The 24,770-nt window shown below is 40.4% G+C and overlaps 1 protein-coding gene, 1 long non-coding RNA gene and 1 pseudogene across 3 annotated transcripts; all 3 read right to left on the reverse strand.

Annotated features, from left to right (window-relative positions):
* Positions 1-1,574: 1,574 nt before the first annotated feature.
* Positions 1,575-4,312, reverse strand: LOC131422516 (thyroid receptor-interacting protein 11-like; annotated as a pseudogene).
* Positions 4,313-4,330: 18 nt separating this feature from the next.
* LOC131422517 (thyroid receptor-interacting protein 11-like) lies at positions 4,331-5,996 on the reverse strand. The gene has a single exon (XM_058569822.1). It carries the CDS (start codon positions 5,575-5,577, stop codon positions 4,669-4,671), a length of 909 nt encoding a protein of 302 aa, XP_058425805.1. The 5' UTR covers positions 5,578-5,996; the 3' UTR covers positions 4,331-4,668.
* An 8,303-nt stretch (positions 5,997-14,299) lies between these two features.
* Positions 14,300-22,833, reverse strand: LOC131422519 (uncharacterized). 2 transcript variants are annotated; one of them, XR_009224098.1, is made up of 5 exons: positions 22,438-22,832; positions 20,606-20,725; positions 19,003-19,117; positions 18,089-18,257; positions 14,300-14,530 (listed from the first exon to the last, which is right to left on the reverse strand). It is a non-coding gene; the product is annotated as an uncharacterized LOC131422519 (long non-coding RNA). The 2 variants fall into 2 exon arrangements; XR_009224097.1 differs by lacking the exon at positions 14,300-14,530 and having other exon boundaries at positions 22,438-22,833.
* Positions 22,834-24,770: the final 1,937 nt, after the last annotated feature.

Here is a 24,770-nt window from a genome sequence, read left to right on the forward strand (position 1 = left end):
TGTCCACCTTCTTGTTACTACAAAGTCTGCCCCCTACAGCCCTGCATCTTTACTCTCTTCCTAAGAGCACCTCCATGTGGCTCCACATGGTGTGTGGTGTCCTGGGCTGGGAGTTTATCTGATGAATAAATTGCTGTTGAGCTCATCTATTTAGTCTTCAGCCATTCCCATCACCTTAGGGTGGGTGGAAATCCCTCCCTCACCTTCTGGGTCAAGAGGAGGCAAATTAAACACTTCTGGTGTGCACTTTCTTGAAGGAATTACCCTGCTATGATTAGGCTCGTGGGCTTGAATCATCTGTTTTGATTTCTAAAAAAGTCACATGTGGCTGGAGGGTGGCCTTTATGTGGATGACGAGCAGGAAGTAAGGCTGCAGAGGCAAGGCCTTGGCTATTCTGCTAAAGTTTGGACTCCAGGCAACGGGGAACCCTGAAATAATTTAAAACAGAGAAGTAACATCAGATTTTCATCTTAGTTCCCCCTCCCAGCAGTGTGGAGGACGGATTCAAGGGAGGACACAAGAGGAACCAGAAAGATCAGTAAGGAGTCTACTGTGCTAGTCCATGCAGAAGACAGGAAGGGATGGGCCAGAGAAGTGGGAACAGAAAAGAAGTGAAGGAATTAAGCTCTATTTGGTAGTTGATTGGATATGAAGTGGGTGAGACAGAGAGATCAGCCATGGCTCTGAGGCCTCTTTCTTGGGTGATATGATGGACAGAGGTTTTATGAGGTGATAAAAGGAACATAGGAGGAGGAGGAAAGTTGTATTGGAAGATACCGGGTTCCCTTTTGGACGTGTTGATTTTGAGAAGCCTATGGACATCCTGATGGAGGTGTCCACCAGTGAGATAAACCAGTATGGAGTCAGGAGAAGGGTGAGGTTAGACACAGGCATTCAGAAGTCATTGGTGTCCAGGTGAGAGCCCAATCATGGGAGTGAATGAGCTTCCCTGAGACCACAGGGAGAGTGAGAAGATCCTGTTCCCTGAAGACAATGCCTTAGAAAACATAACCCTTTAAGAAGGGTCAGAAGAAGCAGCCACAGAGGAAACTGAGAAAGAAGTGTCTGCTGTTAGGAAGGGGAGAGTGACAACCCAACAAGAAAGAGGACAGAGAGCATGTTTAAAGACTGAAGATGTGGGTAGTGTTCATCAGACACCACAGAGAGTTTAGGTAAATAAAGGAATAAAAAGCGTGCATCCAAAAATTCCTGGGACATTACTGAGACAAGAATTTGTAGAGCTTTCATGAAGGAGTCTGTGAGATGAGATGGTGACAAGGAGTGAAAGATTCTTGCAGAAGCTTAGCCATGAAAGGTAGAGAGATAAGGTGGTAGTTTGAAGAGCAGAAAGGAGAGGGTTAGATGCGGGGAGAGACTTGAGCAAGCTCCTCTGCTTAGGGAAAGAGACAGGCTGAAGGTAAAGCAGATGGAAATTTAATGGAATGAGGTCTTTGAAGAAGTCTGAATAGTTTCCAGGGTACAATGGAGCAATTAGCCATATATACAAATATATATATATATATATATATTACTTTTCATTTATTGTTTTTGAGATAACATTGGTTTGTATCATTCTATAGGTTTCAAGTGTACAACATTATAATTCGACATCTGTATGTACTACCTACAACCTATCAAATGGGAGAAGATATTTGCAAATCATATATCTGATAAAGGGTTAGTATCCAAAATATATGAAGAACTCTTACAACTCAGCAGCAAAAAAACACAAAACTTGATTAAAAAATGGGCAGACCATCTGAATAGAAAGTTTTCCAGGGAAGACATACAGATGACCAACAGGCACATGAAAAGATGTTCAACATTGCTAGTCATCAGGGAAATGCAAATCAAAAGCACAAGATATCACCTCATGCCCATTAGAATGGCTATTTTCAAAAAGACAAGAAATAATAAGTGTTGGAGAGGATGTGGAGAAAAGGGAACCCTCATACAGTGTTTGTGCTAATTAAACTGGTGCACCTATTACAGAAAACAGTACAGAGATTCCTCAAAAAATTAAGACTAGAACTACCATATGATGCAGCTATTCCACTTCTGGGTATTATTTGAAGAATATGAGAACACTAACTTGAAAAGATATATGCACTCCCATGTTCACTGCAGCATTATTTACAATATGCAAGATATGGAAAACAACCTACATGCCGTTCAACGGATGAATGGATAAAGTAGATGTGATATATATACAACGGAATACTACTCAGCCATAAAAAAGATAAAATCTTGCCCTTTGTGACAACATGGATGGACTTTGAGTGTATTTTTCTAAGTGAATTAAGTCAGATGGAGAAAGACAAATACTGTACAATTTCACTCATATGTGAAATATAAAAAACAAAACAAATGAGCAAAGAACACAAAACAAAAACAGACTTGTAGAAGCAGACAAAAGATTGGTGGTTCCCAGAGGATAAGGGGGTCGGAGGGAGGGTGAAAAGGATAAAGGGGGTCAATTATATGGTGATGGATGAAAAGTCCACTATACATATATTACTAAAAGACCTGAGAGAATTCAGCTTCCTAATAGAGTGGTTTCCCAGGCAATGAAAAGAGGAGTGGGAGTGAGCCCAGAAAGGTAAACTTGAATTTTCAAAATTTTATGCATCTTGTACTTTTGTGCTGTTCACCGTTTTTCTTATACAAGGAGTGTGCACTCGTGTATTTTATAATTTTTGAGCATTAACAGAAGTTAATTTTCTAATTACCCAAGGTATACTTAAATAAATCCCTGCTCCTTGTAAAAAGTGAGTGTTACAAAAATATTGGAAGTGTCCTTTCACCACAGCCTCCAGTCCCACCAAGGCCAACTCTCCCAAGAAGTAACCTCTGGTTTAAATTTGGTGAATACTGCAGTCCTTAAGAGACACTTTATTTTAAGGTATGAAGAACATTTTTATTAAACTTAAAACTGTAAACAAATCTTTGACTTTTCCCAGAAGGCCACTTTGTGATAAGGTCACACACAAAGTGACCTGGTCTCTCTAAAGCGCTGTCTTATCTCCAGCTAGGGGACCCTCTATCACTTTGAAAGGTCTTTCAGGGCACCTTCAGCACTCTTGGCAGGTGACAGGAGCAAAGGTGTACATGTGGGCACAACATCAGTAACAGCGTTTAAAAGAAGATGCCCAGACCCCCCAGTCCCAGGGCCGGGTGGGTCAATAAGAGACACAGCTGTGGAGCAGGCATTCACATCTGATTTTCTGGGTGTGGATGAGACTTGGTGGTACATTTTGAGCTAGGTTTTTCCTTCTTGGTGTATCTAGAGGCTTCATACCATGAACAGAGAGCTTTTGTGTAGAGAAGCTAAATGAGACTGTTTCTAGAAATTGCACAAAAGGTTCTGAAAAGAACTATTAAGCATAGATTGCTGATTTGGTCTCAGATGTGTGCTGGGGACACTTGTTGATCCAAGCCACCCAGTCATCCATCTGGTAACGCTGCCTTGCTCTTCATAGAACAACTGCTCCATTTCTTCCCTTTCCATACCCAGAGTGCTTCCCATTAATCGTAACACTTCCTGACGTTCACGTTTTGGTGTTTGAAAATAGTCTAGGAAGAGCTTTCTCACTAGGATTTTGTCTACTTTTCCTTCCATGTTACTTACTAAATTCATCCATTTCTTTTGTACATCATCCAGCGTTTCCTGTTGGACCTCATTTTGTTTTTTAAATTCTCCAATTTGTTCCTCCTTCAGATCCAAGACGGCATTTGCTTTCTCCAGTCGTCCCTGCAATGACATCAGTTTTCCTTCTAGATCGTCTGCCTTTTCCATCCATTCAGCTAGTGCCATCTTCAGGTTGGCTAGTGCTCGAGCATACTGCTTTTCTTGTTCCTGAGAGACAGAAAGCTGTAATGCAGTTTCATCTTTCTGCTTGGTGACAAAGTTCAGTTATTCCTGCAATGATGGCTTGCCTTTTGCATTGCCTGGGAAGATAAAAGTAGCTTTTCCTCTAGTGTTGTGACTCTCAGTTTCCTAGTTGGACTCTCCATCTTCTGTAGCCAAAGCTTCGAGGATATGAGAATCATCTGATTCTAAACTGTGGTTACTCAATCTTTCCAGCTCCTGGTTTAAGCGTAATTTTTTATTACATAAATGGTGAATGTCATTTTATAGGGCATGGTTTTTCATTTGTTTCTGTTTCAGTGCCAACATGACTTCATCTCTTCTACTGTTGAAACAGAACTGTCTTTTCCTGCATTGATATTTATTGTTAGTGCTGTTGAGTGCATTCTGACTCCTAGTGTCTCTGTGTAACATAACAGAGGCAGAGTGGAACCTGTTTGGTTTTTTTTTTTTGCACCATCCTCTCATTTTCCAGCATTATATCAGACAATGCTTTGCTGCTATTCATAGGGTTTTCATGGCCAATTTCAGAAGTGGGTGGCCAGGTTCTTCTTCCTAGTCTGTCTTAGTCTGGGGCTCATCTGAAATCTCTCCACCATGGGTGCCCTGGCTGGTATTTGAAATATCAGTGGCATAGCTTTCAGCATCACAACAACATGCAGCACCCACAGAATGACAACCAACAGATGAGTGGTGTGGTTCTCTGACTGGGAAATGAATCTGGGCTAAGGCAGTGAGAGCTCCAAACCTGAACCACTATACCACTAGGACATTGATGTTACTGCATTTAAAAGCTGATTTAATTTCCCCATCTGGCCATGTTTTTTGTCTTTCCGTAGTTGTCAAAAACAAGAGCCTTCTTCATTGTAATGGATTCAAATTCTTTCTCTCTCAGCGTCATAGAAAGCCGCATATTTGTCTCTTGTAATGCTTGATTTTCTGTTTCCTTTTCCTGGGACAATTCTAGTATTATTTCATTTTCCTGTTTTACTTTATACGTATCCACTTCAAAATATAATATTCTCTCCTTCAGGTTTCTTACTGCCTGCCTCAAAAGTTCATTTTCATTCACTTCAGTAGTGAAATTTTTACTTAAAGAAATTAATTCATCACTTGTTGTGTCAATTAAGAGCTCTTTTTCCTGAAGTAAGCTTCGTAAAACATCTTGTTTCTCCTTTAGCTGCTGAATTTGGGAATCTGTTTGTTCATATTGTTTTCTTTCTAGTTCAGAGGTGGCAACAATCACATCACAGTCTCTGATTCTCCTCCTGGAGGCTTCAATGGTTGCCTCTTTTTCCTCCGTGGATTTCCTTAACTCTTCTATCTCTTCTGGGAGCGCTTTAGAAGACTCACTCACTGCATCAGATCTAGTAGCCTTCAGAGAGTTGGCTGACTCTGAAGTAAGCGATGATGTGGTGGGAGGCTGTGGTGAAATAATGTCAAGCGGACCCAAAAGAATGTCCTTAGCATTGCACAGCTGCTCTAGGCTGAGCTGCATTCGTGCTAATTTCTTCTCCAAATGTGTGACTTGGATTTCATTCCCTATATAATTTCGGATCAGATCAGTAGAGGTCATCTGTGGTTTAGACTTACTATCACCGTCCATCAAGACCCGAGCCTGAAGCTGTGGAAGTTCTTTCTGGCGCTGGGCTGACTCTCGCTGCATGTTGCGCACCGCGGTCATCACCTGCTGTGTCCAGTCCTTCATTAGGGAGACCTGCTGCTGTAATGTGTCACGTTCCTGCAGAAGCTCCTCCAACTGATTCACAGTAACACCTCCAACCTCACCGCCAGTGCCAGATGTCTGCAAGATTGTCCATAAAGTCTGACGTTTCTGACGTACTGCCTCGATTTCAATGTCTTTTGCTCAATGATGTATGATAAGTTCTGAATCGTTTCTTTCAACATATCCTAACCACTACTTTCAAAGCTCATGGACGGTTTTTTTATTTTCATCTTGCAGCTTCACGAGGTCTGCTGCTTTGGCAACCAGTATGTCCATCATTTTGTGATACTCTCTTTATAGGTTGCTGTTTTCCCTCACCTTCTCACTGAAAATACTTGTTCCCTTTCCAAAGCATAGGCTCGCAATTGTGGCTGAAGGTCGCCAACATCCTGGATATAGGGGGCTGAAGCTATTCTAGCATGAATACTCTGTATCTCCAAATCTTTTTGCTGGATATTCCGAGTTAGTTCACCAATCTCATCTTTGTATGGCTGGTCAATCTGCTCCGTCAAAGGGACAGTCTTTTCAGGTAGAAGTTTCACCTCCCATTCCTGTTCTTTTCTTCCTTTTCCTAATCTTTCAGTTTCAGCTTTAGGTCAATCATTCCTTTCACTTCCATTTTCTATATAAGACCCTGAATTTTTGTTACTTAAAAAATCTCAGAATGTTCTGTTTGAATGTTCTGGTTTATTTCAGGCAACTGGGTTTTGATTTGTTCTATTATGTTTTGCAAATTCTTAATTTCCTCATCTTTGGCTGAAAAGAGCTGAGTGTGTTTCATATGCATTTGCTCACGCTGGTATCTAAGTTCATCCATTTCCCCTTTCTGCTCTTGTAAAGTTCGAAGGAGCTGTGTCTTCCTCTGGTTTTGCTCTTCACTTATCTTCTGATGAAGTTTTACTTCCTCCTCCAGATGACCTTTTATCACCATCAGTTGAGAGACCTCAGGTTCTAGTCGTGTCACCCTGTCCAGGGTTTTAGGGTCAACCACAGGTGCAGTTCCAGTCTGTTCTCTCAGTTGTTCCAGGGCTTCTATCAGATGACTGTTTTCTTCTCTCACGGGGGCAAGCCTTGTGTCTTTTTCCTCCACGGTCTGCTGTAAAATTTCAGCTTTTCTCAAAGCTTGGGTTCTCAGTCTTTTTTTTTTTTTTTTTTTTAAGATTTTATTTATTTTTTTTCCCCCCAAAGCCCCAGAAGATAGTTGTATGTCATAGCTGCACATCCTTCTAGTTGCTGTACGTGGGACGTGGCCTCAGCATGGCAGGAGAAGCAGTGCGTCGGTGCACGCCCGGTGCACGCCCGGGATCCGAACCCGGGCCACCAGCAGCGGAGCACACACACTTAACCGCTAAGCCACGGGGCCAGCCCCTCAGTCTCTCTTTTGATGGTACAATTGCCTGAATGTCCTCCATCTCCATCCTCCCAGAGTCCGGTGACTCTTCCGCCTTCTCCCTTCCCTTCCTCAGCACATCTTTGGTGAAGTTAGAGATGTGTCCAGTGAGGGAAGCCACACTGCCGCCCACTTGCCGCAGGGAATGGCCTAAGCCAGAGCCTAGGCCACCAAACCGGGAGAACATTGCTGCGGATCATGGAACTAACCATGTCTGGGTCCGCTCCATGAAAAGAGCAGTCAGACAGTCCCACCAAGTGTCACCGTGCTGGTGCCTGCATGAGGCTAAGACTCAAAAGAACAATGAGGTGTTCCCAGGCAATCCCAGCTTGGAGCAGGACCCTCCAACAGCCATGGGCTGCCCAGCCTGAGGCTGTCTCAGGCCTAGCCTGAGACCTTACTAACAGCCCGTCTCCAGTGACCCATCCCTGAAAAGGCCTCTGCTCATCCTGACTACTTCCCACCACGGGGATTCGGTCCCTTCTCCTTCTGCTTCAGTGACTTCCCCAGTGCCAGGTGCCACTCCTCCCACTTCATTCTTGGCTCCCATGACAGCCAACTTGAAGGTGGCTATCTCCAAAATACTTCTATTTGTGTGCATGTGAGTGCCGGTATTAACAGAAAATACACATTGCCTTTTACTTAGTGGTATCACACAGTCCATATTATCCTATAGCTTGTAATTTTCATGCTGCAATTTTTTTTTTAAAGTTGAGGTAGGGGGCCAGCCCCATGGCCTAGTGGTTAAGTTCAGCGCACTCTGCTTCAGAGGCCTGGGTTCGGTTCCCAGGCGTGCACCTACACCACTGCTCAGCAGCCACGCTGTGGCAGCAACCCACATACAAAATAGAGGAGGATTAGCACAGATGTTAGCTCAGGGTGAATCTTCCTCAGGAAAAAAAAGAAAAGTTGAGGTAAAACGTATAGTGACGCACATCCATTAAAAGTACAGATCGGGGGGCCGGCCCGGTGGCGCAAGCGGTTAAGTGCGCGCGCTCCGCTGCAGCGGCCCGGGGTTCGCTGGTTCGGATCCCGGGCGCACACCGACGCACTGCTTGGTGAGCCATGCTGTGGCGGCGTCCCATATAAAAATGGAGGAAGATGGGCACCGATGTTAGCCCAGGGCCGTCTTCCTCAGCGGGGGAAAAAAAAAAAAAAAAAAAAGAGGAAGATTGGCCGATGTTAGCTCAGGGCTGATCTCCTCACAAAAAAAAAAAAAAAAAAGTACAGATCGGGGTGTTTTGACAAATATTTATACCTGTGGGTAGCCATGACCCTAGTGAAGACATTGAACATTGCCATTGTGAAATGTGAAACAAAACAGGTCACTTATGTCTAAGGGCTTTAAAACGGAACCGAAAGCCATTAAGGAAATGGGTCTTATGCACATCCTCATTAGGCAGAATATGAACTTTTGAACTGAGTCAAGACAGAATATTCTGAGAATCCTGCAAGAAACCTGCAACTTGTCACAGTGATGGACTTTTTGCCTCTGTAGCTAGCCTTAGCAATCAATTATGTTCAGCCAAGTGTAGCTGTCATCATCTCCAATTAACATTCTTTGTAATGCAAACTTCCCTCTTTTGCCTTTAAAAGCCCTGGTTTCTTACTCCCTAGTGGGACACTATTGGGTTGCTACCCGAATCTGTGTACCCCCAAACTGTAATTCTTTAATCCCAAAATAAATGCCTCTCTGCCTCTAATTTTGGCTCTTTATTTTTAGGTTAACATACATGTGTGAGACGCAAGACCTGAAGCAATCTCACCTTCATGGACCGGCAACCTCTGGAACTGGGTAGGGTCCCTACATGAGCCCCTTGTGCTCACTGTTTCCAGGGATCGCTGACTCCTCTGACTGTGAGTCCTCTCAGGTTCTGACCTCTATCCATTTGGTCGAGTAGAACGTCCTTTTTGGAGGATTGGGGTGAATGCCCGTGAGACAACTGTCTCAGTGTTGGGGTGGCTTTTTCGGCTCACGGTCATTGCCACAGGAGGGACTTCCCTTGGCGGGCTTCTTTTTCCCTGATTGGTGAGAACTCTGATATAACTGATGGGTTTCCCTATTGTCACTGTTTTGTCTGTGCCCTTTTCTTTAACATGGGACTTTTATTCTCTAAAGTTTCCTGAGAAGTTCCTCCCTCGGGATCTCCAGCTGGTTTTCTGTTCAAGACCTATGGTCCCGTCTCTTGTAATTTTCATCTCAGTGGACCAAATTACTAAGGATGATTTAAAATTACAGTTGGCAGTAGAAGGAACATTATAATTAGATAAGATCATTTAAAAGGTGCACGCAGTTAAGAGCAAAGGCTTCGAAAATTCTACAATAGCTTCATTGAAAGTTTCCTTGCAAAAAACTACTGAAACATTAAAGATATGAGAGGTACCTAAAAGAGAAGACTACACAACTGTAAACAAAAGTCTGCCCAGTTAGTGGCCTTACAGACACTCTCATATCTACTCTCGAAGGAGGCCCCCTGACAGGCTTCTCCCAGAATGATGTGACTCAGAGTTTTTTGAAAAACTGCTACGTTATTCCCTTAAACAGCATAGGGGAAAGAAATTAAAATTAGAATTAATTGGGTTGTTTAATACTGCCAGAAATATTTACTGTTTGTCCTGAATGAAACCTGATATTTGAAAGGATTTGATAACTTTATAATCAGAAATTTGGCTAAATTGGAAGTCTATATTCAGAGACTGATAGGAATTTTTTTAGGCTTTCTCCCCTAAGCTAAAAGAAAACTATCTACCCAGAGGGAAAGAATGAAATTGAGGATAATGTAATTGGATGGGTAGATCAATCTATGATGTCATTTAAGTTACAATCCAATTTCTGAGGAATGGAGAGCAACTGTCCTTATCTGACAAATCTTTTCAAAACTGGAAATGCAGTTCAGATTCCACTCACTCCCTTTCACCAATCCCCAAACCTCCCCTATTTATCTCAAAAGGCTTGTAACCTCTCCAGGAACTCTTTTAGACCATCTCCAATTCCGAAGACTGAAGGAAAATTTAAATAGCAATTACCCTGAAACTCCTAGGAAAAAAACTTGCATTCTTTTCTCTGTCCTTTGAAGTTGTAAATTCTACCATGTCCTTGGAATGTGAACACCCTAGGAGATAGCCCCCCATTGCCTAAAACTAAGCCCAGCTAGCTCAATGGGTAAAGCCTGAGGTTAAAGAAAAAAAATAGGAAAAAATGTTCCATTTTAAATTAGAAGTTGCTAGAGAGGCTCTCTTGCCCAAGATCTAATTCCTTAGCATTGCTTGTCTAGGGTAAATATAAATCTTAAAAGTCTTCTCTACAAATATTACAAAAAAAAAGCTTTTAAGCAGGTAACCTTAACTTGTTCCATTTGCTAGAGACACAATTATTTATAAACTAGTGAGTTTTACGTTGTACATGATTCATGGCTGAAATTTTAAAATAAAAGCTATAAGATCTGTGTTTGTGTCTGTCTCTATATATCTATGTATGTATGTTTTTATATATGGTATTTCTTAAATGGTATTTTCAAAATTAATTTCTTAAGAGATTTAATTAACTTAAGCACTTATATAAATTATTTCTAAATATAATAGAAACTAGCCCAAATGTTTGTCAACTTACCATGATATAAGATAATCTTTGGTAGATAGCTTGTTTAAGTTTGTTGGGTTAATTAAAATAGACATGTCCTTAGAGTTAGCAGCATTAAATATAAAACTTTTGTTCTACCTAGGTTTATTAAAAGTCAAACAAATTCATATTATCTGTTAGAAAATTTGTCAGCAAAAAAATTGATGGCTGACTTTGTCTAATGTCTCATGAAGTTTTTGTAGGTAATGTAAACATAATTATTGGGAACAAGTAAATGAAATAGCTGTAAGTAAGATAAAGGTTTGTAGGTGGACTTTTTAATAACAATTATGTGTTATGGTATATGTTAAAAATACCTTCAAAGCAGATTCTCCAGTCCCCATCAAGGCTTCAGAGACCTTAGCTGATGTCTTAACTGTGTCCTTGTGAGAGACCCTGAATCAGAACTTCTCAACTAAGCTGCTCTGAACTCCTGACCCACAGACACTGTGAGAAAATCAAGATGTGTTGTGTAAGCCACCGAGTATTGGGGTAATTTGTTATACAGCCACAGATAACTGATACTGGCATGAAAATGTTTAGTGTCTTCAGTGTCCCTAGGCTGTCAATATTTTGGGGCTGAAGCTCAGAATTTATAGAGAACTAGCAAGGAGTGAGGCTTTTAGGATAAATTATAAAGCTCTACAGCCATTCTGCAAGCTCAAGCTCACAGGGCCTTCTTACCAAAAGCAACGCTCTACCTCTCCAATCCTGACCCTCCCACACCACCCAGAAAATGCTTCCGATTCTATAACTCCCCGTCCATGCCAGTACACGGCTTTTATTACATGAGTCCTTGTTGGGCAGCCATTTGTGGACGAGCCTTTCTTCCTGACTAGATGGCAGGCTCCTGGAAGGCTGGGCTCACATTCTGTCAATGTTTCTCCTTGCATACAATCCTTTGGTCACTACGGGAGCCTTGTAAACGTCTAGAGGAGGAAGGCTGCCCACTCTGAAACCACAGGGCTGATGGACTGACTTTTATTCAATTTCAGCCAACATGCTATTTTCTTGTCTTTGGTTTGGAGTATAATGTCTGTGAGAAGGAGAGATTGAGACCCAAGAGGGAAATTAGTTTACGGTACCAGTAGGTGTGCCAGACACTTTCACCAGTGGTGTGAGATGATTCACACCCATGTGGACTCAGGAATGACGATCCTAGAACTTTTATGGTGGGCCAATGGAGACAGGGCAATAAGCCAGGAATAGGGATATTCTTGGGGGTCAGTAAGGCTGCCACCAAGGGTGATGCACATCAATACAAACCATAGTTTCTAAGTAACATTTGAATTAATTCCTCTTTTCTGCCTTGTTCTCCACTATCTGCTCAGTTCCTGCACATAGAATATGCTGGATACGTATTTCCTCAAAGAAAGAACGCTGATGTAGAGAATAATTAATATTCATGACACCTAAGTTCTCTAGGCTATTCCTACAGATATGGAGTTGGGTCTCATTTAAGAGGATGTTTATGGATAAAGAAGCATTCCATCCAGTCAGAGGAGGCCAAGGGCAGGCACATCCTAGGTACGTCCTAGCATAAGCAGGCAGGCAAGAGTTATCAGAGCCCCAGGACAGTGGGGAGGGGTTCAGGGATATACAGTAGTCCCCTCTTATCCACCAGGGATGTGTTCCAAGACCCCCAGTGGATGCCTGAAACCGTGGATAGTACCAAAACTTATTTTTACTATGTTTTTTCTGTACATACATACTTCTTGCTGAGGTGCAACAGCAAAACTAGCACAAATTTCTTTTTCCTTCTTCATAATTTCAAGGATAGAAGATTCGTTCTTACTGTAGATCTTAGCAACCTCAGCACATGATTTTTTCTTATTAAGTCGAGAACTTTCACCTTTTCACTTAAAGGAAGCACTTTACGGCTTCTCTTTGGCATATCCGAATTGCCAGCATCACTACTCTTGCACTTTGGGGCCATTATTAAGTAAAATAAGGGTTACTTGAACACAAGCACTGTGATATCACCCAGTGGATCTGATAACCAGGATGGCTACTAAGTGACTAACAGGCAGGTAGCATATACAGCATGGATCCACTGGACAAAGGGATGATTTACGTCCTGGGCGGGATAGAGTGGGATGGTGTGAGAATTCATCACACTACTCAGAATGGTGCACGATTTAAAACTTAGGAATTGTTTATTTCTGCAATTTTCCATTTAATATTTTCAGACCACAGTTGACTGCAGATAACTGAAATCATGGAAAGTGAAATCGCAGATAAAGGTGGACTACTGTAAAATACAAATAAGAGAACCTCAACCATGTCACAGTTTATATAGGAGACATCTGCTGTTATTATTATTTTTAGGCTATTTACTAATTTCTCCTTCTTTTAGTAACAGTTTCCTGAGTTCCAGTGCAGAACTACCCTTTTGCTGATTCTTGGTCTCTATGATTTGAATGGAGTTAACTCTCTACCCTTGGATTCTGGGAAAGACACGTGGCCTGGCCTGGCCAATGGGAACTCTGTATTCTCCTGGTGACAGTGGTTCAGGAACGGGCATGTGACCCATTCAGAGCCCATGTGAGTCAGCAGGACTTTTGCTGCTGCTGCTGGAAGAGAACTTGCCCTCCTTTCTGCTGCACTTGAGCCTAAGAGGAGCTGGCTTCAGAAATGCTGGCCTCCACCACGCCACCAGGTGGTAGAACTTGAAATGAAGCCAATAGAGTGGAAGTCAGCAATTGGAAAGAATATGAAATCGAGTTCTAATGACACAATTTTAGACTCTTGATGAGGCAATATCGCAGTATATCTTTGGGCTTTTAAGTGGCATATGTCAAATTCTCTTTTTATCTTAAGCCAGTTTGTATTTAGTTTTCTGTCACTTGCAACCTTTTTGTGAGGAGATCAGCCCTGTGCTAACATCTGCCAATCCTCTTTTTTTTTTTTGGTGAGGAAGACTGGCCCTGGGCTAACATCCATGCCCATCTTCCTCCACTTACGTGGAACGCTGCCACAGCATGGCTTGCCAAGCAGCGCATCGGTGCGTGCCCAGGATCCGAACTGGCGAACCCCGGGCCGCTGCAGCGGAGTGCACACGCTTAACTGCTTGCACCACCGGGCCAGCCCCCTGTCACTTGCAACTTTAAGAGTCCTGACATAAAGGACTGCCTTTAGATGCTATACCAGTAGCCAAGGGCCCACTTGGGGTAAACAAAATATCAGGCTCAAGGCAGCAAGACTGAGTCAGTTTCCACTGATTATTAACCTTACTTTTGTAACTTAATAAGAACGTTTGCTTTCTTTATGTATTCAACTATGTAAGTTCAATATTTTTTTCTTCATAGTGCTGATATAAGGATTAAATGAGAGTACATATAAATTGCCTGGCACAAGTATTATTGCAAAAAGCTATTATCATATCATTATTATTAATTCTTTAAGAAATATAGGTTATTGTTTTTAAGCGTCTGGCATACAATAGGTTTCAAATATTTTGCTGCCTTGAATAAATTATATTTCAACTTGTTGGTAATATTATTTAACAACTTGTTCCTAGAGTAGCTACAGAAATCAAGTTGTGTTTAATCTTTTGTTTATATTAAGCACTAATTTACCTCTCAGTCCCTGAAATCACTGTTTGATCTTTTATTTTTGTGTGCTAGTACATAAAAAACTACAACAAAAATGTACAGCAGAATAAAAAAGAAAAAACATTTTAAAATCTGCTTTAAATCTCCTATATTTAACAGCATTGACACACTTCCTTAAGTATATGGATCTGAGTAAAAGTTGTAAGCCATAAGAAATAGTGGTAAATCATCCACTTCCTTAACTTTGGCCATTTTTTCATTAATTTATGCAACAAATATATGAGTACCTACTAGGTGCAGGTCCTGTGCCAGATGCTTGTTATAAAAAAGTAAACAGGAGAGACATCCATCACACTTGTCCTTATGGGTGGCCTGGCAAGGAGGCAAATAAAACAGTTAAACCTACAAATAAATATATAATTAAACTTTGGTGAGCATTTTAAAGAAAAGAACAGAGTGCTGAGAGAAAGACTAAAAGAGGAACTAATCTTGAATGAGTTATCTATATGGTAGCATAGAATATGACCTGTAATAGTTTAAAAATGAACTGTCTTTCATCCAAAGGTCATCTGGAAGAGTTTATTCAGAGGCAGAATAGTGAGGTGACTGAGAGGATCAATTCTGGAGCCAGACTGCCTGGGTTTTAAACCAGCCTCTACTCATTAGCTTTGTGACATGAACAAGCTACTTAAATTCTCTGTGCCTCAATTTCCTCATCTGTCACTAGGGAAAATATTAATAACTTCCTCGTAGGATTATTATAAGAATTGAGTTAAATTTGTTTTATTTTGAAAATTGTCAAATCCACAGAAAAGTTAAAAGAACTTGCAATAAGCATTAACTCCCATGAACCTGTATTTACCAGGAGAATTAATATTTCTGGAGTGCTTAGAACAGTTTCTGGCACATAGTAAGCATCATACTACTATATAAGCAACTACGTAAAATAAAAGTAAATTAAAACTATGAGAAAATGACTTATAAAATACTTTTCAGAGAAAACTGGTCATTTTCTCCTGAGATCCTAGAGAATATTTAAATATCGAAGAGAGGAAAAGAAGGAGGGGGAGAGAGGGAGAGAGAAAAAGAGATAGAGACAGAGACAGAAAAGAAATGGCAAGGGTGTAAGAAAAAGGAGAAAAACAGCCCAAGGTTTTGCCCAACATCAACACTTTATCTGAAGGTCACAGCGCACTCTGCTGGACCCACATCTCTTCTACACACTAGGCAAACGTAATGAATTAAAATAATAAATGCTACTACTACACTAAATCAAAGAATACAATTACTTTTATAAAGTATATAGACAATGTTAGCATTTATTTTGAACAAGTAAAAAGCAAGTATAAGCATAAGAATGTATCTGTGAGAATACCTCACCCATTGTGAGGATTTACAAGAATGAAGAGAATATAAATAAATTTTAAAGAAAATGATTATGAATAGAGGAACGAAGTAATATCAGGATGGTAACATTCTATTCTAAAAAACAATGTTTTTCTTTTTTCTTTTTTTGATGAAGATTGGCCCTGAGCTAACATCTGTTGCCAATCTTCCTCTTTTTTTCTTTTTTTTTCACCAAAGCCCCAGCACATAGCTGTATATCCTAGATGTATGTCCTTCTTGTTCTTCTACGTGGGATGCCAGCTCAGCATGGCTTGATGAGCGGTGTGTAGGTCTGCGCCCAGGATCCGAACCGGCGAACCCCGGGCCACCGAAGTGGAGCATGCGAACTTAACCACTATGCCACCAGGCTGGCCCCAACAATGTTTTTATTAACTATATTTTGACCACATGGAGAATGATGCCTCACTAGATCTTTGACATATGAATTATTAGTATAAAAAGATGAATCTAAAATGTAAGGAAAGGGAACAGGCAGTGGACGCTGAAAGGTAATTCATATAAGAGAGGAAGTATTGATACCATTTTCTGACTTTAAGAGACAGTGAGGAGACTGGAGATGATAGGAAAGTAAAAAGACAATTATCCAATCCACAGGTTGGAAACGAAATTATTTTAATAAAAACTAAGAAAATTTTAAAGAAAAACCTAAAAAGTTTAATGTCAAATTTAGAGGAAAACAGAAATCATTAAACTAATCTATCATTTAACTTATGGAGGAAAGTTTTTCAAAAAATAATACAATTGCATTTTTAAATGTATGAAGACTAACATTTATATCTTTGTAGGGATAAGAAAACTAAACTGTTAATTTATGAATCAAAATAACTGTCCTTCCAGGAAACAACATGTGTTGGAGAGGATGTGGAGAGAAGGGAACTCTCATACACTGCTGGTGGGAGTGCAAACTGGTGCAGCCACTATGGAAAACAGTATGGAGATTCCTCAAAAAATCAAGGATAGGACTACCATATGATCCAGCTATTCCACTGCTGGGTATTTATCCAAAGAACTTGAAAACACCAATGCGTAAAGACACATGCACCCCTGTGTTCATTGCAGCGTTATTCACAATAGCCAAGACTTAGAAGCAACCTAAGTGCCCATCAAGGGACGAATGGATAAAGAAGCTGTGGTATATATACACAATGGAATACTACTCATCCATAAGAAACGATGAAATCCAGCCATTTGTGACAACATGGATAGACACTGAGGGTATTATGCAAAGTGAAATAAGTCAGAGGGAGAAGGTCAAATACCGTATGATTTCCCTCATTTAGTAGTAGATAATAACAACAACAAACAAACACATAGAGACAGAGATTGGATTGGTGGTTACCAGAGGGGAAGGGGGGAGGGAGGAGGGCGAAAGGGATGATTTGGCATATGTGTGTGGTGATGGACTGTAATTAGTATTTGGGTGGTGAACATGATGTAATCTATACAGAAATAGAAGTATAATGATGTACACCTGAAATTTATACAATGTTATAAACCAATGTTACCACAATAAAAAAATAAAATAAAATAAAAAGAAGAAAGCATGACCCTTTGAAGGAGTGGAAAGAAAGTCAAAAGGGCTAAGGGTCAAAACAGTGTAGACAACACTACTGGTCACCTCTCTAGTATCTATTCCATCTCTTCTTCCTCATTCCTAACAGAATCACACTTTAGTTCCAGCAGCTACCCTCCTCCACACATAGTCATGTGCTTTAGAGGAAGATGACTCCATTCGTGATTTTAGGAAGTAGATACTGTTTAGACTTAAGTCAATCATGGCAACCTCTTTTCTCCCTGCTAGTGATTAGTTAAGGAATGGCACGAGTGAAAGCAGGAAAAGAAGTTATTGCGTGCTCTAAACAAGAGACGGTAGTTTGGATCGGGGAGCTATCAATGGAGATAGAGACTTGCACGGAGAAATAAGGTAGGGCAACGTGTACAGGATGTCTCCCAGGTTTCTGGCTTAGGCAGATAACGATCAATCCTTTCCATATAGTCAAAGCCAAAGAAATGTTTTTTAAAAATTAATAATCTTATGTTATTCTTAATATATTTCTCTTAAATAAATCTAGTTAGAACTATTTAAGGATCATATTTAAAACATACCTTACCCTCAGGTAGGATACTGGCTTCAGAAGTTCATGGAAACTTATGAAGAATGAATGAGGCTAATTAGATTTTGTCTTACAATACAAATCAATATGTTTTATAAAATTCTAACATATAATTAACAATACTGCCTACAAGTAACATCAATTTCTGAATATTATTTATTTTGCCTTGTGTGCTTCAAAAAATGATTTAAGCTAGGAAAATGTCCAAATAAATTAAAAGTCAAGCCAAGAATAAAACAGTCCAAGGATTTCTGACCACTCTTGTGTTATCTAAAAATAATTCCAGAGAAATTAAGTAGAGGTACATAATCAATTATGCTAATCAAATGTATCAAATTAGGTCTCATAACAACAGTAATGAAGGCTCCTATTACAGATACCAACAGACCCAGGCAAAAATATAAACTACCTTGACAAGTTGATGAAGTGACATTTCAGAAGGTGGTGTACTTGGACTGTTGAAATAATGTGAAGTTCCTTGGCTCATGTCATTGTTTGTAAAATTCTTTGAACAGCTGTACAACAACATAACAATGGTACTTTAGGTTTTTTACTGAATCTTTCATCCACTGGCTTCCCTAAAAATGAAAGAACCTCTATTTATAGTATTTCTAACTAAAAAACCATTAATCTTCCTCTGCAGCTAGGGTGAGCAACCACCTCAATTTGCCCAGGATTGGGAGGTTTCCCAAAATGTAAGATTCAGTGCTAAAACCAGGAAAGTATCTAGCAAATCTGGACAAGTTGGTCACCCTATCTGCAGCATCAAATTAGGACAGAAGAGAAACACTTATGTCAGAAACATTTATAGAGAAGTTATCAATTTACATAATTTACAAAAATGTAATAGTCAAAGATTAATAATGTAATAAAGGTACAACCACTCGGGTATTCATTTATATTGAGATTTATTAAAATATCAAGCAAGGAGGATTAAAACAAAGACCTAAATTATATTCTTTTTTTTGTTTTTTGCTGAGGAAGATTCACTCTGAGCTAACATCTGTTGCCAATCTTCCTCTTTTTGCTTGAGGAAGATTTGCCCTGAGCTAACATCTGAGCCAATCTTCCTCTATTTTGTGTGTGGGCTGCCACCACAGCATGGCCACTGACAAGTGGCATAGGTCCATGCCCAGGAACCAAACCTGGGCCGCTGAAGTGGAGTGTGCCGAACTTAACCACTAGGCCATGGGGCTGGCCACCCCTAAAGTATATTCTTAATTACTGCTATTTCTTTAAATGAATTATTCTGGATAAAAAGTACTTTATTATATTTTTTTCAGGTCTCAATAAGCAACCTGAATATATCAACCAACTACTTACCATGAAGAGATTGTTGCCATGCTAAAGCAGAACAAAGCAAGTCTAAGCTTTTCCCACTTCCTGTAGGGCTCTTCAACAAACAATGTTGCTTACTATTTAATCCTCTGACAATCTACTGACACAAAAACAATAAAAAAAAATCAATGAACAATTTACTTCATTAGGGTTTCTCTCCAATAGAGGTACAAATACAACAAGTAAGGTTGTACTTCAGGGAACATAGCAATAGCAGAAGGCAGAACTAGTATTCACTTAAATCTAGAGCTTATTCCTTTACACCTCTCCCTAAAATTATGTTGGACTTAAAAGTATATAAGCACAAAAGAAATGAAAAAAGCAATTTGTGCCTTAATGATGCAAGTACCATCATTTCTGTAAAACTAGAATACACCAATATCTTTGATGAAAACTTAATGGGGGGGGCGGGGGCGGCCCAGTGGTGCAAGCGGTTAAGTGCGGGTGCTCCGCTGCGACCTGGGGTTCGCCGGTTCAGATCCCGGGCGCGGACCGACACATCGCTTGTCAAGCCATGCTGTGGCGACGTCCCATATAAAGTGGAGGAAGATGGGCACAGATGTTAGCCCAGGGCCAGTCTTCCTCAGCAAAAAGAAGAGGACTGGCAGATGTTAGCTCAGGGCTGATCTTCCTCACAAAAACAAAACAAAACAAAACAATGGGGGATACTGCTAGGGGAGTGTAAATTGCTACAACCACTTTGTACAGAAATTAACAATTTCTAGTAAAGTTGAAGATACCCAATACCAGCAAATCCAGTCCTATGTGCATATCCAAAACCTTTCCCACACGAACACAAGGAAACATGCATAAGAAAGCTCATAGCAGCATTGTTTATTGTTTATTGCAAAAGAATGTAAACAACCTAAATGTCTGTCAAAAGGAAAATAGATAAAAAAAATTCTGGTATATTCATACAGTGGAATACTATACAGAAATTAAAATGGGTTAGCAATCAATAGGGCTACATCTTAAAAATAATAAGCAAAAAAAATCAAGTGCTGAAGAAAAATAGGTATAGTATCATATCATTGTGCAAAGTTTAAAAACATGTAAAGTAGTACTCTATATTGTTTATGGATATATACATATGCAGTCAAAGTATAAAAACATGGCTAGGAAAGAAAAAGAATAAATCCAGGATGCTAGTAATCTTGTTACTTGTAGACAAGGTATAAAGTAAATATGACAAAATATTAAGATTTAACAAAGCTGGAAAGTTGGTTTACTCGTTTGTATATTAATTTTCTATATGATTGAAATATAGCAAAAAAATATGGTGAGAAATATAGTACTCTGCGTAAAAGACAGTAAATACTTTGTAGAAAGCAGTAATTCCGTAAGTAAATAGAAGTCCCAAATGAGCTAAGAATACTTTTCAGAATAGTCTCCTTTGCCTCCTAATCATATACAGTTTAGTAGTGATTAGCATTATTTTTCCAATGGTTAGATGTTCTTCAATGAACCCAGCAAACATTTTCAATCCATTTACTATCTGAGAAAATCAATGTAGTCACAGATTCAGTGTATGTTATGAATTATAAGCATCTGTATCTTCATAAAGACTTAACTGCTGAAAAATACTTACAGAATTCATCATAGCAAGCTGTGATGGATAAGCTTTACAAGTAAAGTTAATCTTCACCCCACCAATTGCATATTCAGACCACTGAAGACATCATGCTTTCTTGTTTACTTAGATTCCTAACTGCAGCAGAAATGAAAATCAATATTGAAACAACGCCATTCAAAGAAAACCAGATATCCAACACTAGGACAGAAGTCTAGAAATAAAAATTGGAATTAATAAATGTATAAACAAAACAAATGGAAAGAAAAGAATTTCCTAGTCTTAACCATCACAGTGGTTGAGAACATGTCACGGAATCTGACAAATCTGGATTTGTAGCCCTACTCTGCCAAAGCTGTGGATCAGGAGTTAGAAGTACAGGTGCTAGATCAGGTTCTGACAACAACTCAGATATGTTCCCTTGATCATGTCACTTCACTTCTCTAGACTAAGATCCTTATCTGTAATAATCCCTAATTTAAAAACTGTTGTAAGGGAGAAAATGCCTTGGCACACAGTAGGTGCTTGATAATTCTGATTTAAAGGTCAGAAGGGTATAATGAAAAGAAGATGGGCTTTGGAGTAAAGCAAGCCTAAGTGTGAGTCCCACTGTGTGAATCACTGAACCTCAGTCTGTTTCTTCATCTGTGCAATGGAGATAATATTATCTACCTGACAGATTTTTGACCAAAATTAGCCAGGCATTGAGTTAAGAATTAAGTGAGGTAATGGATAGAACGTGCCTAAACTCCAGTATTTGACACAGAGGAGGTGATCTACTTTAATCCCCACCTCTTCTAAACCACCTATGCTTACTCTAGGATCCAGAGAGGGAAGTCAGAGACTGTGATCTCTTGCTATCGCGTGCAGAAGTCTTGGTACATGACTGTGTTTCTCTGAAGAGAAAGTCCATGGATTTCTCATTCCCAGAACTATATCCTAATAAAATAACTGAACATAGAGGCGAGAATGATATACACTGTTACCAACTGAAGAATTACTTGCAATAGTGGAAAAAAAGGCAAATTCAACCTGGGGATGGAGGAACGGTTAAAATAGCAATTCAGTAGATTATGAAGCCAATTATACCCTTACCCCTAGCTTATGTGTTCCAAAAGAAGCTAAGAAGCACTATTCTAAGGTATTTCCCAGTTCTAATATTCTGTGATTCTATCTGTGAAACTCTTGAGAAGAGATTTGGTGGACTCTAACCCCTTCATCCCAGCCAATAACGCAACGCCGGCTAGTTCCTCAGATACAGCCTAGAAATCCATCCCGCCCGCAGTCGCCGCAACCAGCGTCTCAGAATGAGGCGGCTTCTCCCCGCCACCGCCACCACCAGGGGATAAAAGACGAAATCCCGATCCGCCTCCCGCCGTCGCCCCCGCCGCCACGAGTCAGCGCGGGGCCGAGGGGGCCCGGGCCCTGCTCCCCGGGGGTCGGGACAGGCTCCCTCCGCCCTCCGCGTGCTCAGACCCCCGAGGCCCGGGGACGCGGTCACCCCGACGGCCCGCACGGCGGCCGGGCGAGAGCAGAAGGCTCCCTTCGGGCAGGCTGCGCGCCGTCCCACGAGAGACAGGCTGGCCTGTTCTGAGGAAAACCCAGGCAGCGCTGCCTGGGCTCCGAGTCCCGGGAGAAAAGGAAACCGGTATCTGCGAGCAAACACAGCGCAGCCTGGCAGAGAGGCGAGGCCCCAAACCTCTCTCTTCATCACCGGGCTCCCACTCCCGGGCCTGAGCGCCGACTCCGCCGCTCTCCCCGTTCTCTCGGCCGCTCTCTTCAGTCCCCTCAACAGCGCTCTCGCGCCCCAATTCTCGCCTCCCGCGCCTCCACTCCCAGCAGCCAATCACCCGCCAGAGCAGAAACCAAGCAACCAATCCCAGCGCGAGGTCAGGCAGCGAGACGCGATGGAAGCCTCCACAGCAAGGAGACCCGAGGTACTTGGCGGCTCCGGAAGGCGAACGCCTGAGGAGTGAACGACTGGAGTAAACCGCAGAATTTAAAGGAAAAGAGTCTTCTCCGTTTGACTTTTTGAAACCGGTAGTTTAACCCGTGCATCCGTTTCCTTGGAAACTCGAAGTCTCATTCTTCAGGTTTGTAGACCAACGGAGAGGAAACGCTTTTAAGGTTTGCCAGGTTCTTCTCTGAGCATCCGTCAGTGCCGCTCAATTCAAATCTCCGAACTTTACAGCGGCCAGGGTGTCGCAAACACGGAGGCGGGAATTGCCAGACCACTGGGCCCAACTAGGCGAGAAGGCTGGTTGACGACTGGCCACAGTATTTCAGGATGTTCGAGGCTCCCCGGATACCGAGTTCAAGCAGAGAAACGCTCTCGAGCGCTCCCGCCCCGGTCACTTCTACCTCCGTTAAGGCTCATCCGCCTTCTGTCCCTCCTAAAACCAGGTTATTCTTCTTTGCCAAGTACACTTCAGTTTCCTCAAAGGTAGGTAGTTGATCATGATCTCGTCAAATTGTGATTTTAAAAAAATTTTGAATAGCCTAAGCTTGGCTCATATACTAGTGTCTCAAAAAAGCAAAACCTGAGACAGTTTCTCACGTCTGAGCAACCAGTTTGGGGAGAGGTTTGCTGCAGGGGGAGCAGCGGGAGGAGAGTGGATTTGTTGGCCTCACTTTCAGTTTTACTGCATCTTCCCAAATTGCAAAATGTACAGTCATAAAAATAAATTCTACCTTATTAATATAGTTATCTCAGGCTTTTTTAGGATAAAAAAGTAATCTAAAAGATAGAAAAAGTAAAAATACCTCAATTGATAAGTGCCTATTGTAATACTGAAAAAAATCATAAACTCCGCAGTCTGGTAATAGCAACCTATATGGTTATATCAATTCAATCATTATGAAGCCAATAAAATAATTATAAAAACTAAACAACTTGCAAAAAAAAAAAACCCACATAAAGTTAAATGAAAAAAAGACGACTCTAAACCGGGTATTATGAATTCCATTATGTGAAAATATGTATGCATAAGCAAAGATGGAGGGAAAGTATAAAAAATGTAATTTACTGTTAAAACAGTAGAATGAAGGATAACTTATAAAAATGAATCCTTAAAAATATCTTCAAATTGTTATTCTGCTTTTACAAGTTTTTTAAATGTCAAATCGTTTAAGTAACTGCTTCAGTGTAACTACTACGATTTTCCTCCCCTAAATTCCTAAGGCTCTCAACCGACTCTAGACTTGTATGGCCATTTGACGTGTGTGGCGTAACAGAAATGGATACACGTAGGCTCTGGAGCCAGAGTCCTGGATTCCAGTCCCTTGAACTGTCCCTTTCACGTTAACAGTACTGAAATAAAACACAAAAACTGCAAGTTCATTTGATAAAAAATATGAATGTTTATAAACCACTATTCAAAATAGCTGCACACGTTTTCACTTGAATAAAAAAATCACATTATGACATATTTTACAACGTTAACTTAAAATACATAAATTAACATTTACTAATATATTTACACATTTTATTTACATCATCAACAAATCTGATGAAAAACAGTGTATGTTGTTATTTTAACACAGCAGGTTTTGACCAGTCTTTGAAAACTGATCCAGGAATGTGCACTGCATTTAGTTAGAAAACATATTTCAACCTTTTCTGAACTCCTAGAGGTTTCCTACTCACACAAAATATTCCAAAGCCTCAGTTTAAAACAAAACAGGAGCAGCTGTATTTAATCTTAAAAGACTACAAAACTGCCTTGTTTAAAAATATGAAAACTTTTACAGTATTTTTTAAGCATATGCTTTTATTTTTCACATCAAAATTACTTAATTGAACATTAAGCATCTGATAAAAGTTAATATTCTATCACCTGGTACTGTGGAGAAACAGCTACAAATTAGTTCTTATACAATACCTTAAGAGGTAGGGCCAGTAGTAATCCCGTTTTACAAAGGAGGAAAATGAGATGTGACTATTTGCTAGTGAAAAGTCTGAAGTTAAAATTTCTTTTCATAAAAACCACATTTTCTTATTAGCCTGCCTAATTTCTTTTACAAGTGAAGAGGTCTGTTTCAAGTTGGGGGTGCGGGGAGTGTGTCATTCGGGTACATCTCAGAAAGCCAAGAAGTACTTTCTACAGTGGATACCTAATTAAGAAAAAAAAGTGAGGATTATGGGTTACATGAATGCAACTACCTCATCAATGGAAGTGACTAA

This window comes from Diceros bicornis, chromosome 26 (genome assembly GCF_020826845.1).
Source record: "Diceros bicornis minor isolate mBicDic1 chromosome 26, mDicBic1.mat.cur, whole genome shotgun sequence".
Taxonomy (NCBI): domain Eukaryota; kingdom Metazoa; phylum Chordata; class Mammalia; order Perissodactyla; family Rhinocerotidae; genus Diceros; species Diceros bicornis.

Coding starts and splice junctions, on each gene's coding strand:
- LOC131422517 (XM_058569822.1), bottom strand. CDS start 5,577: ATGAAGGACTGGACACAGCAGGTGATGACCGCGGTGCGCAACATGCAG.